The 12,635-nt window shown below is 54.3% G+C and overlaps 1 protein-coding gene across 1 annotated transcript in view; it reads left to right on the top strand.

The window, feature by feature from the left end:
• The window catches only part of LOC116656655 (cadherin-23-like), a 159,871-nt gene extending 149,394 nt beyond the window's left edge, over positions 1-10,477 (top strand). Inside the window, exons 24-27 of the mRNA XM_032469914.1 lie at positions 2,673-2,733; positions 3,662-3,810; positions 8,433-8,568; positions 10,276-10,477. Of these exons, the coding sequence (XP_032325805.1) occupies positions 2,673-2,733; positions 3,662-3,810; positions 8,433-8,568; positions 10,276-10,349 (420 nt within the window). The 3' untranslated portion in view covers positions 10,350-10,477. The remainder of the gene's footprint in view (positions 1-2,672; positions 2,734-3,661; positions 3,811-8,432; positions 8,569-10,275) is intronic.
• The last annotated feature ends 2,158 nt before the right edge of the window (positions 10,478-12,635 follow it).

Genomic DNA, 12,635 nt, shown 5'->3' with positions numbered 1-12,635 from the left:
GTAGGGATGGCAACTGGGCTGGGAAGAGGCAGAGGGAAGTCGTGCAGAGGAGCTGGGAGCTCCTGAGCCTTCCCACAGCCTCACTCCAGCCTGTTCCCTTGGAGCCCTCTTGGAGGGGCGGAGACACTGGGGGGACACAGAGGGAGAGTTTCGCTGCCTCTGTACCCATGGCTCTCACCTTCCCCCGTTGGTCATTTGAATGGTATGGTCGGGAGCAGCCAGCAGGTTGCTATTCAGTGCCTGCCAGCCTCCAGGTTACCGGGGAGAGGGGCTACAAGCCACGCAGCAGGAGGGGGACAGGCAGAGAGATGGGCCCTGGCAGCCCCCAGGCCTGCTCCCCTCCAGGCCTCTCCCTCAGCTTCCCAGAAAAGCACCTTCCCTTTGAGGGTGTCTGGCTGCAGAAGCAGGGGTGAGAGGCATTTTCAAAGGTCAGAGAGATCACAGAGCAAAAACCGCAGGATTGACAGCCAGCCAGGGCTGTGCTCCTTGCCGTTTGAGTGGGCCCTTGGAGACACTCCAGGCAGTGGACACGCACACATACGCACCCCTCCCCCAGCCTCCTTTTTCTCAGAAGCCAGAGCTTCCCTGGTAACCAGCTGCCTGCTTAGGAGCCTAAGTCTTTAACAGCTTTCCCATCAAGGACCCCTAGGCTCCCAGAAGAATAACATGGGTAGGGGGAGTTGTGGCTCTCTCTGCCCAAGACCTGATCCTGGGGTCCACCTGCTTTTTTCTGGAGCCCTAGTTTTTGGTATTTAGCTCCTCCCTCCTGGCCTTAGGCTTTGCTGACAAAAGAAGCATCCTCTGCATAGCCCCAAATGGATGGAGCCTTCCTAGGACTGTCCAAGTCCATTAGATGGCTGAGGGGTCATCTCAATCCAGCCCTCTGTCTCTCAGAGGATGAAACTGAGGTCTAGAGAGGTGTGGCCTGGTCAGGGTCACCCAGCAAGTTACTGATAGGGGATTAGGTGCCTTCCCCAAAAAGGTTGGGCAGGCATGGGCAGCAGGAATCTAGTGTGATGAGCAGCATTGGCCTAAAGATGTTCCCAGTGCCCAGAGCTCCTCTTGTGATCCCTGCATCTTACATCCCACCCTTCAGTGAACCTCATTTTCCTTCACTTTCTCTTCCCAAGCTGCCTGCACACCTCATCTGGGGCTCCCACTTTTCTCAGTTAGCAGGAGCCAACTCCCTGCACTCCCAGGGTGGTACAGGCTGCCAGGGGAGGGAGACATCCAGGAAGTCCCACCATGGATGGAGACGCCCAGGAGCATCCACCAGGCAACCTTCTCCCCTGTCCTGGTCCCTTCCACACCCAGATGTTGAAGTGCTCCACTACTTCCCTCCACCTTCTAGCCCATAACACGTCTGCTGGGAGGGAGGAGGAAGAACTCCACAGCAAGGGGCAATCCCGGTATCTCAACTCCAGTGTAAATCAAGAGGGCCTTCCAGGAAAAGGTGACATATCTCATAATGTTCAACCTTCAACATCACTCTGCACCAGACACCAGGCAGAATGCTTTGCAGAGATGATAATCTAATCCTCACATCAACCCCTGCAAGGCTGCTTATTGTTGTGCCTATTCACTGAGGTTCAGGGGGGTTACGTATCCATGGCCACATAGGCAGTAAGTAACAAAGCCAGGATTTGTGCTTGAGTCTGCCTGACCCAGACACCCTGTTCCTTTCATACTAACATACTTCCCTCCTTCCCACCATCAGCATGCTTTTCAGAACCCTTAGACACTCTTACACCACAGGATGGAAGTGATTGGTGGGGACAAGAGGGCAGACCCAGAAAAAGTAGGAAGGTCCTGAGCATTACAAAGCAAGTCACACATACCATGGCCCCATGGGAGCCTCCCCAGCCATGCAGGCTCGGGCCTCTCTCTGCATCACTGTGCAGGGGTACAGCAGGTAGAGGAGGTAATCAGTTCTTGGTTTGGTAGGACCCATCTTGGCACCAACTGTGGCTCTGCCAACACCCTCAAGGTCAGACTCCTTGTAAAAAGCGCTAATCACTAGGCATCCTCAGAGTGAGAATAGCACATCCCCAGGTCCCACTGGAGACAGTACATAAGCCTGAGGTACAGCCAAGCAAGCAGGAGTGAGCTGGAACTACACTGGAGTGATCATGCGTGTGAATGAATGTGTAGCCATCCTTTGTGGGGTGGGATTTCTCAGTTTCCACAAAGTGGCTTTTATAGTATTCAGTACCCACTGGGAGCCGGTGTGGCCAGAATGGCTTCAGACCAAGGAAGTATGGGCAAGAAGCAACCACGCAATCCAGCCACCCCAGGTGATGCTCCTGGGGTCTCAAAAGGCTGAAGGAGGGAACCGTGGAGGAATGGGCTGAGTGAGTCAAGCCTGGAACCAGAGAACTACAGTGCTATCATCCAGCTTTTACCCCATCTCCCCAAGAACCGGGAGGAGGAGCAGGGAGCAGAGCTGCCACCACAGACAGGACAGCACAGGGCTGTCAACAGTCAGGTGTCCTCGTGGGGGTTGAGAAAGACAGATGTAGCCCTCTCCTCTCCCACACCCTCTGCCTCGTGGGGAACCGTGGGTTTGGACAGGACAGACTTGGGGTGGTATAAGGAAATGGGAGGGACTCCACAAATACCTTCTCTTCCTGTAGGGTGGAATTCTAGGAGTAACTGTGTGTCTCCTCCCTCAGCTAAAAGCCACAGATGCAGACGAAGGCGAGTTTGGGCGTGTGTGGTACCGCATCCTTCACGGTGAGTGGGCTGCCCTAGGACAGCAGGAGCCAGCCTTCCTGCCCTTGGGATAGCAGAGCTGCTCTAGGCTGCCAAGGGTCTGGGAGGTGGGGCCCCAAGGAAGCCCCAAGTGCTATACCCATGTCAGGGGCAGAGGGAGGAAACAGGGACATTCTCCAGGCATGTCACCAAGTTGGATGTATTTTAAGTAAGGGATGCTGCATTTGATTGCTATGCTTCTGAAGTTCCTGGTGTCCCATGGTGGGGTATCACCCTGATGGAGGGGACCTTAGGGACCAGGGCAGCCCCCAGCAGCGAGCTCCCTAGCGATTGAGTACCACTGGCCCAACGTGTATCATATGCCCACCCATGAACCAATCACTGTGGCCTTGGACATAGGACAGCTCCCCAGAGTAAGCCTCATTGGGCCAACTAGAATCAGTCACTAGGTCCAGAAACTAAAATATGCTGATCTGCTGGCTCCCTTCACCCTTCACCCTTATGCAAAGCCGAGAGTGGAGGAGGGTGGTTCCCCAAAGGAAAATCAGAGTGCTGTTACCACAAGATGGGGAAATGGGTGCTGGACCAGCCCAGAGATGTCCATAAAATACTTGTTTCAACTCCCCACAGAAAATTTGATTTAGGTTCCTGTCTTTGTAATGCCCCAGATTGCTCTGAAATACTGAATCCATTGATACCTCTGGGTATTAGAGTCTTAGGGGACCTCCAGGCTTCCCATAAGGAGGACACAGGTGAGCTTCTGCCTCCTCTCTCAAATCCTGTCAGGCCAGGGCAGCATGAGGCAGAGCCTCCTTGCCATTGTGGGCTTTGGCCAAGCTCCCAAGACCTCTGGGCAGGGTCAGCATCCTAGGGGGTCTGGACCCCCATGATCCCATGAGCATCCTTCTCCAGGGCAGAGCCCATGCAGCTCATCTGTCTCTCTACCCAGGTAACCATGGCAACAACTTCCGGATCCACATCAGCAATGGACTCCTAATGCGAGGGCCCCGGCCCCTGGACCGGGAGTGGAACTCATCCCACGTTCTGATAGTGGAGGCCTACAACCACGACTTGGGCCCTATGCGGAGCTCTGTCAGGGTAAGGCTGGGGACACAGTTGGAGGGGGGCGCGTTGGGGTGACTCATTATGAAGTCCTTCATCCCCTTCAGTGCTGATCTCAGGGCTGGGCCAAGGCCACAGGTGGATAGAAGATGACCACCAGTTGGAGCCCAGGGCAGGAGGCAGGACCATCACTGGTTTAGGTGCCAGATGACTCCTGGAGTTCAGGGTGCAGTGGGGAGCGGCCAGAGGCTCAGCCCAGCTTGGGATCTTGGACATGTCATTTTGCTCTGAGCCTGTTTCTTCAGATGTGGAAAGGGGTCAGTGACACTGATGTCTGTCCTAAGGTACCTAAGAGGTGTCCTTACAATACTAACCCCCTGTATCCACACAACAATCCAGGGTGGGCCAAGGAAATTTCACATAAGTGATCCTAGAAATGTAGATGTTGCGAACTTCATTTTACAAACGAGGAAACTGAGGCCCAGAGAAGTCACTAGTGATAGAACCAGGACTTGAGCCCAGATCTTCTGAGTCCAAGTTCAGCACTCTTTCCATTGAAAGTGTCCCCCAGATATCCCAGTCACCACTCCCAGCTGCCTCATCGGGTGCATTCTTTTCTGCCCGCCCTCACTCGCCTCAGGCCTCCCCCCTACGCAGCTGAAATCGCACCAACCCACGTTCCCGATGCTCAGAAACATGCACCCAGACATTCCGCTGGCTGGGCTGATGCACTCTCCTGCCCTGTGGCAGGGGGCTGACTGAGATGACCTCCCAAGGCCACCCCCACTCCCCTCCCACGCGCACTTAGCAGCTCACAGCCCCTTCCCCTTAACGGGGTGGAAAGTGAGTCAGACCCTAAAGGTGAAGGGTAGGAGGGAGACGGGAAAAGTTGGGGTGGGGAACAAGCAGGGACTTTTACCCAGAACTGAGTGGGGCAGAATCAGCTACTCTTATCAGCCCCATCTCCACCCCACTGTTTCCCTCGGGCTGGAAACAATGAACAGAAGCCTGCCTGGGGTGACCGACACTAAGAAACGTGCTGGGGAGAGGGTGATTCAGCCCTGACCTGTCTCCTGCTGTGGCCCCCCCAGGAGCTGTGCCCCAGGAAGAGATGGAAAGAGAAACCTGGGTCCTTACAGCTGCCCCTCAGAGTAAGATCTGCCCCAGTGGAGATGGCTGAGGGGTCAGATCCCTTGGGTTATAGACCTTGGGGTTGTTTGGAACAATTCCAGGGTTCTGGTGACTGAGGATCAGACAGGTACCTGGATGTGCACTGGGGCAGCCTCACACGGCCACGCTTACCTGCATGACAGCGAATTACTTAGTTACATGCTGAGTGGTGTACCCACGTCAGAGCCTGCCCTTTGTGGGGCCAGCTTCAGGCCCCAGATGGCTGACATCAGCGTAGCTTGGGTTGGCCCCCTGGACTTAAAGCTGCCTAACCACAGCCCTCCAGGGCACCCTGAGCCCCAGAAGCAGGTTGGTACCTCTCTCCAGCGCCTGCTCCTGTCACTGCCTCAGCATCGTGGCTGCAAACCTTTTAAAACAAAATAGTATGCAGGGCTCCAGATCCTGTGTAAAACAGCACGTAGCCGGGCTGGGCCAAGTGGTGTGGGAGTGGGGCCGCCAGAGCTGCCCCTGGTTGACCGCCCTCCCTCTGCGCCTCCTGCCTCGAACCCAGGAGTGTTAAACCCTCACAGAGTTCTTACTCTGTGCCATTATCTTTGCTAATTACCTCATTTGCTTGAACTCATTCAATCCTCATAACAGCCCTCTGAGATAGGCACGATTATTATACCCGCTTTACAGATGAGAGATTGAGGCAAGATGAGTTTGGCCAATGTGTTTAGGGTCACACAGCAGTCAGGGTCAATACAACCAGGCTTCACACCCAGGCAGTCAGCTCAGGTGTGTTTTAACCACTGCACTACGCTGCCTCACAGAGGGCTCTGGAACAGAGACTACTGCTGCCTTATCCCCAAAGAATCGATTTTAAGGTGGGAATTTGGCTGCTGGCCCTTGCAGCCAGGGCTTGATGGCCCCCACACCCCTGAGCCTCAGGAAAGCCAGGGACCTTCCTGAAGACAGTGTGGGGACTCCAGCTTTGCCCTGGGCTCATTTTCCCCGCAGCAGCAAAGCTGACTTGCAGGGACCACCTACATTCTCCAGTTCCTGCTTCAGAGACCAGGGCAGCATAGATGAGGGGCTAGGGATCGTAGAGTGAACTGGTCCTCGTAGAGACTGGGGGCCTCACATGTGCCCTGCGCATGTGCGCTTGCACACGCATCTCCTGCCTCATCGCCGTTGGAGGGCACAGCACTGGGCAGAAAGTGGGGCTGGTTCTCCAGGGAGCCCAGTAGCTCAGTCGCTGAGCCCTCTTGCTCAGTAAGAACTTGGCAGACCTGGGTGTTTCCTGTACATCTGTGTCTCTCAGGTTTGCAAACCACACACCATTTTGCCTCCTGTCTTTGCTGCTAAAAACAAGGTTGAAACCGGCAAGAGGATAGTGGCATGCAGCCAGCCTCATGGAGGACGGGCCACACCCAGGCACCATGCTGCCACCCTCCTCTTATCAAACTGTCAGCATAGCCCTGTTCCCCCAGACTCTTGGAGTCAAGGTCATTTGGACAAGCAGACTCGGGAAGGGTAAGGCTCACGGTTTCAAAAGATGGATGGGTAGCTTCTGTTTATAGCAAGAGAGTTCCTAAAATTCATCCATGCAAATTCTCCCCCACACCCACCCCACCCAGGATCTCCCAGCCAAGTTGTTGGCGAAGCCAGACTTAGGTTCCGGCTTGTGAGCAGCTGTGCTCAGGGGTGGGTACCCTAGTTTGCATAGTGCGTTCTACATGTCTGGACATGAAGATTTGGTGACCTAGCAGGGCTACAGGAACCCCAAGAGCAGGGAAGCAGAGAAGCCTTTACCCGCATGAGTCTCTCCTCCCCCTGGCTCTGCCACCCCACTTACCTCCCAGTCCTCCACTGATCAGGCCATCATTTCCGCTTATAACAACAGAAACCCCTTCACTTCTGTCCAGCTGTTTCCTAGCTAACCCCAGAAGAGAAGCTGAGGCTGATCTGAGTGGCAGTGATCAATCAAAAACCAAATATGTGTGCTCTTAGCTGAGGCCTTGTGCCACCACTGGTGCTGATGACCACGTGTGAAATTTGTGCTGTGCATCATTGTCCCTGCACCATGTGCTGCCCTGCCCCGTGTACTCCCCTGCCCCATGTGCTTCCCGCCTGCTTTGCTGACAGGTTCCTGCTGGCCCTGGCTCTGTTAGGCTGAAAAGAGGTGTCTTTCCTGCTCTGGGGCCAGCTCATCCCCAGCATACAGCAAAGAGCAGTAGGGTTGGTAGATTGGTAACCAGAACCCCTGTGCTCTTTCCAGCCCTCAGTGACAGTGAGGCCATGGGCAGGTCTCTCCCCGTCTCTGGGCCTCTGTCCCCTCATCTGGGAAAAGAGGCAGGAGCCCTGGTCCTCCCTGTGGCTCCTAGAACACGACCACTCTGGTTATAACTCCTCTTCCCACCACACTGGTCCTTCTAGACATAGTCCTGGTCCTGCCCACACCTGGGCCAGACCCCTCTGTGAGCCTATGTGTGTTGGGGGAGGGGGGGGTTCAAAAAAGAAGGGTGGTGGTGCTGATCTCTAGCCATAACATTTCTCTCCATAAATATTTTTTAAACTGTGTGGTTTTTGGTTATATTAGACACACATGTTCATTAAAGAGAAATTAGAAAATGTAAGCAGTGATGAAAATCATATGTAATTCCACAATTCTGACATAGCCACTGTCTTGGGTGGGGTCTCCAGAAGCAAATCCTGAGACATGGATTGGTGTGAAAGTGATTAGTAGGAAGTGTTCCCAGGAAAGGCCGGAAGGGGTGTGGGACCAGGAAGGAAAGGCAGCCAGCAAAGTGGAACAAGGGACACTGACTCAGTCCCACAGGGAGCTCCGGAGAGAGTCGTCTCAGCTGCCCATCAGTCATTGGCTAAGGGCTGCCTTAGCCAATGCAGGACATAATTTCCAGGCACTTCTGGCTCTCTGGGTGTGCAGGCTTCAGCAGCCAGGGTGGAGTGGGGTGAGCTGGGGTTAGTTCCCCACAAAGAGCCACAGTGCTGGCCGCTGGCAGTGAGGGCGCCAGAGAAGGTACGTTGTGTGAGCATCTAAAGGGGTCTAAGCACCAGCTTCCTCTGCTACAACCATGGTTGACATTTTCATGTTTATTTTTCTAGGTGTGTCTTGATATTTGAATGGGGTCTCTTTAAACTTTTTCAAGCACTTTTACGAGGCCCTGGCTTATTCTGTCTTCATAACAGGAGTGGCACAGGTTGTGAACTATTATGTTGATATTACCCTTTCATAACTGAGAAATTCGATGGCTTGTGTCACTGATTAGCCACAGGTTCCCCCAGGATCTGTAGCAGAGCCAAGAGTAAGACGAGATTTGCTCCCTAACAAGTGGTATCTGAGCACCTGCCACGTGCCAGGTACTGTACAAGGTGGGGGCATATAGTGACCAGCTGGACTATAGGAAGCTCATAGCTGGCCCAGGAAAGCAGTGACCACACACAGAGATCCAGGCAGGCCCAGCCCTGGGCTTCTCCGGTCCTCACCTGACCCTGACCTTTCATCCCTGGCTTGGCTTCTACAGGTGATCGTGTACGTTGAAGATGTCAACGATGAGGCCCCAGTGTTCACACAGCAGCAGTACAGCCGCCTGGGGCTTCGCGAGACGGCGGGCATCGGCACATCAGTCATTGTTGTCCGAGCCACAGACCGAGACACTGGTGAGTCCGGCAGGAGGAAACCAGAGAGTCCATTCCCTAGAGTGACCAGCCCCAGCTCATCCCTCCCTCTCCTGCAGGGTTGTCATCCTTGGGATGCCTCGGGCTCCCCCATTCAGTGGCTTCCAGGCTGGAGAGTGGCTCCTGGCACAGTCTTGGTGGCGTCCTCACCAGATTCTCAGTCTTGGGAGGTCTGGAGTCGAGGAGAGTTGTCCCAGCCTCTGGGTGGAGAGAGGAGAGGTCACAGCTTGGGAAGTCTAGATTTGTCACCTCAGGTCCTGGCAGCTCCCAGCCGCCTGGCTAGGAACTAGGCAGATGTTGGGGAAGGTAAAGGATTTGTCTGAAAGCTGGCTGAGGGCTACTCAGCCAGCCAGCCGCAGCTCACGGCCTGGCACACAAACATTTGACAAAGGGCAGTGTCCTGTTCTACAGGGCAGTGGATGTCCCTGAAGGCAGCCCGGACCTCTCCAAAGGCTCCGAGCCCTAGAGGTGGCCACAGTCAGCAGTGCCACATGAAGGAAAAAGGTGGCCAGCCTAGGTCATGGGGCCTGGCTAGATGGGCCTATGCCCCTGGCCAGGGATATGGCCAGAGAAGACCTCTGTCCTGGGCAACCTAAACTGCTCCTAGTTTCCCAGCTCCTGCCCTTCCTTCATGTCAGCTGCTCTGGTGGCTCCCAACCCAGCTCCTGTCGGTATCCCCAGCTCACCTGGGGCACAGGATGGGATAGAGGGAGAAATAGGCCAGACAACTCCAAGGTGATTGTTCTCCCTTACATGGCACATTTATGCAGTCCAGGTCCTATACGCTGCTGCGGACCAATGGTTCCTGGCCTTTTCTGGGCCAGGTATCTGTTTGAGAAACTAGTGAAAGCTATGGATCCCTCCCCAGAAAAAAACGCATGTCCATTCAGAGTTTTGCAAATAATTCCAAAGGAGTCTGGGATTGCCTGAGTGGTTTTATAACCATTCTCTTTGAAGTATGTGGACTGCACCTAAGGAATCCCAACTCTAGCTTCTGGTTGAGGGGTGTATTCCAAAGCACAGGAATTTGGGGTGGAGGGAGTCTGGAGAAAAGAGGAAGGTAACCCTGACACTGGAACCCTTCAGCCAGAGGGAGCAAAGGAAGGCATAGCCACCCCCAAAGATGCTGCACCATCTAAACTTTCTAGATCAAAGCCCCCACTACAAGAGATCCCTAATTTCCCCACCCTCTCTTTGTCCAAATACCCAAGAGAAGTGCTTGAGCTTGAATTTTAAGGTTCCAGGCATAGAACCACCGCCTCATGTCAAGGACAGGCCCCAGAGGAGGTCAACAGAGTGTGCTGGACTTGCTGTCCACATAGCCCTTGACCCTGTCCTCTGTACTGTCCCTCGGGACAACCTGGTCCACAGGAGTCGGGGAGGGGTGGTGTATACTGGGTGGACCAGTCAAGGCCCCTCACCCTGTCCCTCTGGGACAGCAGGGGGAGCACTGGGGCAGCTTGGAAAGCCCCAGGCAGCCCACTCCGACTGGGACTGCCGAGCCCCTTGTGTCCTCCTGCAGGGGATGGTGGTCTGGTGAACTACCGCATCCTGTCAGGCGCGGAGGGCAAGTTCGAGATTGATGAGAGCACAGGGCTTATTATCACCGTGGATTACCTGGACTATGAGACCAAGACCAGCTACCTGATGAACGTATCCGCCACTGACCAGGCACCCCCCTTCAACCAGGGCTTCTGCAGTGTCTACATCACTCTGCTCAACGAGCTGGACGAGGCTGTGCAATTCTCCAATGCCTCCTATGAGGCTGCCATCTTGGAGAACCTGGCGCTGGGCACCGAGATTGTGCGGGTCCAGGCCTACTCCATCGACAACCTCAACCAGATCACCTACCGCTTCGACACCTACACCAGCGCCCAGGCCAAAGCCATCTTCAAGATAGATGCCATCACGGTGAGGGAGGCTAGGGGCAAGCACAGCAAGGGCTCTACCTGGGGGCAGGCTGCTCAGTGCCTTTAAAGCTAGCCAGTATTGATCGAGTTCCTTCTATGTGCATAGCACTCTCTTCATTGTCATAAAGATAAACATCCTTGTGATGCATCTGTTTAATATTTAAGGGTAAGATAAAGATTATGCATAGGCAACCTGGTGTTTTCTTGTTATTAGACAATGAAAGCTATGCAAGTCATCATGTTTCCCTTTTTACCCTGGCTGTTAGGAAGCTCACATATAAATTTAGTGCTTTACTGCAAAAGCTAGTCTTAGGTGTCTGGTGCAGCTATGTCTTATCTACTGCCTAGATCTTACTCTTCCATCTTTGCTTTAGTGTTTTGTTTTGTTTTTTTCAAATCAGAATCCCTTCTTTGAAAATAGGCAAGGTGAAAAGAAAAAGTAAATAGGCAAGGCAGTAATCACTATGATGTGCCAGGCCTTGTCCTGGGGGATACTGGGGATACAAAGATGAACAAGACCCTTCCTGGCCCTTAAAGAGTTCCTAGGCTAGGAGTAGCAGTGGGAATAATCAAGGATGCAGATCAGAGCACCCCAAGCGATGATATGAAAAGAACTGTAATAGAGATATAATGGAGCCCCTTTGGGGCCCATATAAGAGAGTGGTGGCACCTGGCTAGGGGAGAAAGAAGCCTTCATGGAAGAGGTGGTGTCCAAGTAGGATTGGGAGAGAAGGAGGATTTCAACAGACAGAGCTTCACAGAGAAATTATGCCAGCAGAGGAAGTGATGTGGAGGTGGGAAAGTGGGCAGGATGCTCAGGGCTGGTGAGGAATCCAGTTTGATCAGAGCATGGGACTGCTTGGGGACAAGGTAGGTTCTGCCTGGTGTATATGATGTCACTGCCCATCTGGCCCCTTCCCTGTAGGGCGTGATCACAGTCAAGGACCTGGTGGACCGGGAGAAAGGTGACTTCTACACCTTGACAGTGGTGGCAGATGACGGCGGCCCCAAAGTAGACTCCACTGTGGTGAGTAGATCCCTGGGTGAGAGCCCCACAGGGACAGCCCATCACTGCCCCAAGGGCCCCCAAACCCACAACTTCACCAGCCACCCAACATGCAGGCCAGGCAGTGGGTGAGGGTTTCAGTAGCCCAGGGATGGCACTGTGGCCAACCATGCCACACCTTCCCTGGCAGCCTGGACTAGGGAGGAGACCTCAGACAGGTGGGGGGCAGACCACTGCTTGGAGTGGGTGCTGGGCTGGGACTGCTAACCACCTTCTTTGCCTTTTCTCTCCCTCGGCCGCTTCCTGCCACTCTGCCTACAGAAGGTGAGTAGTCTGTGGACCAGGGCTCTCCCCTGAGCACTGTCTGTGGCCAGTGCTGGCTTGGGCTCTGCATGGTGCTGAGCCTTCCTGCCTCTCCTGGGGAGAGGGCACATGGCAGGCCAGGAGCTGGTCCCTGCTCCTTCCCAAACTCCCCAGTCCATACACTCTCACACCTGAGTCCAGGCCCCTCCTGGACATGTACCCCACATCCAGCTCTGTTCTCTCTACCCTGCATGTCCTGCCAAGCCCCTCATGGGATCCTGGGGTGAATGGTGCACTAACAAGGAGTATGTGGAACAAACAGTGGAGGAAACACTGAAGCCTTACCCAGCTCTGCTCCTCACTGGCCATGTAATGTAGGCTAGTTGCTCAACCTCTCTGTGCTTCCTTTTCTTGGGTCTCAAATGGGGATCATGCCAGCTGCTCTCCCTCAGAGGATGTGACAGAAATGGCAGATTGGAAGCCCTTTGTAGGAAGGGGTGATAGGAGTAGCATCTGTAAAGGGGACCCCTTGCCTCTCTCGGGATCAGGGTAAGGAGTGTGTTATAGTAAGTTGTGTGAAATGGGGCACTGGTCAGGGCCTGGGGAGTGCTGGGTAAGGGCAGCAGTGGGTACTCGGTGTGAGTCGCTGCCCTCAAGGACCCTAAGTAAAGGCACCAAGACCTTATGCATTTCGGGAAGGGTGACTGCTGAGGTCGGAGATATCAGGCAAGATTCCTAGAAGAATAAGAGAGGTGGTGACCTCAGGCTAGGGGTTGGGCCCCAGGGGCTGCTTATGGGGTGGCATCCTGCCATGATAATGAGAACTTTTA

The sequence above is a fragment of the Camelus ferus genome, chromosome 29 (assembly GCF_009834535.1).
Source record: "Camelus ferus isolate YT-003-E chromosome 29, BCGSAC_Cfer_1.0, whole genome shotgun sequence".
Classification (NCBI taxonomy): Eukaryota; Metazoa; Chordata; class Mammalia; order Artiodactyla; family Camelidae; genus Camelus; species Camelus ferus.
The sequence above is the reverse complement of the archived record's forward strand: the minus strand, read 5'-3'. Positions and strand labels throughout refer to the sequence as shown.